General features: G+C 65.7%; 1 protein-coding gene across 1 annotated transcript in view; it reads right to left on the reverse strand.

Moving 5' to 3' along the window:
- The window catches only part of LOC131213513 (uncharacterized), a 1,051-nt gene extending 464 nt beyond the window's left edge, over window positions 1–587 (reverse strand). Inside the window, exons 1-2 of the mRNA XM_058207565.1 lie at window positions 279–587; window positions 7–218 (exon numbers count right to left, since the gene is read on the reverse strand). Coding sequence (XP_058063548.1) covers window positions 7–218; window positions 279–587 — 521 coding nt within the window. The remainder of the gene's footprint in view (window positions 1–6; window positions 219–278) is intronic.
- Window positions 588–826: the final 239 nt, after the last annotated feature.

The following is an 826-nucleotide window of genomic DNA, read 5'->3' on the forward strand; positions in this document are numbered from 1 at the left end:
AAGAGCGTCTTCAGCGTGCGCAGGTCGTTCGGGAAGTCGGGCATCAGCCCGAGGACCTCCTGGTCGGCGGCGCTCCGTCCCGGCGGCCCTTGCAGCTCCCGGGGCAGCGTTCGCCCGAAGGCAACGCGTCCGTGTCCTCCTGGCCGGGCCGCAGCCGCCCGGTTCTCCACGAGCCGGTCCGCCCGCATCACCTGCGCGATGCGCTCCTCCAGCGCCATCTAGCGTTCGGGGAAGACAGAGTAAAACCCGCAGTTCGCAACGAAATTGGCGATACGTACGTGCTCGAGGTGCCAGTCGCGGGCCGCCTCGGTCGGGATGGCCCGGACCTCCCGGGCGTCGACCCGGATCGCCCGGGCAATCTCCTCCTCGATCTCGATCGAGAACAGCTGCTTGATGATGTCGCGCGTAATGTTCGACTTCTCCGCGCCGAGCCCGTTCAGCCACTCGGCAAAGTCCTGGGCGCCCAGGTCGATCAGCTCCTCGATCTGCTGGAACAGTGGCTTGTCCAGCAGCTTCCGGTCCGTCCGGTAGTACTTCGTCTGCCAGCGGATGCGCTCGGTGCTGGTCCGCCGCAGGAACTGCTCCATCCAGTTGCCCTCCGGTTGGTCCGGGCTTTCGACGTGACGTTGGCGCGACGTCGAACCCTTCGCTTCGATCGTCAGCTCGATTGGCTTGTGGAACCCGGGCGCGAGTTCGTCCTCGTCGGTGCCATCCTCCCCACCACCACCACCATCATCGTCCTCTTCCTCCTCCTCCTCCTCTTGCTGGTTAGCGTCTCCATCGTCGCCTTGGGCGGTTTCAGTCGGGCGGATCGGAAGTTCCACGA

Source organism: Anopheles bellator, chromosome X, assembly GCF_943735745.2.
Source record: "Anopheles bellator chromosome X, idAnoBellAS_SP24_06.2, whole genome shotgun sequence".
NCBI lineage: Eukaryota > Metazoa > Arthropoda > Insecta > Diptera > Culicidae > Anopheles > Anopheles bellator.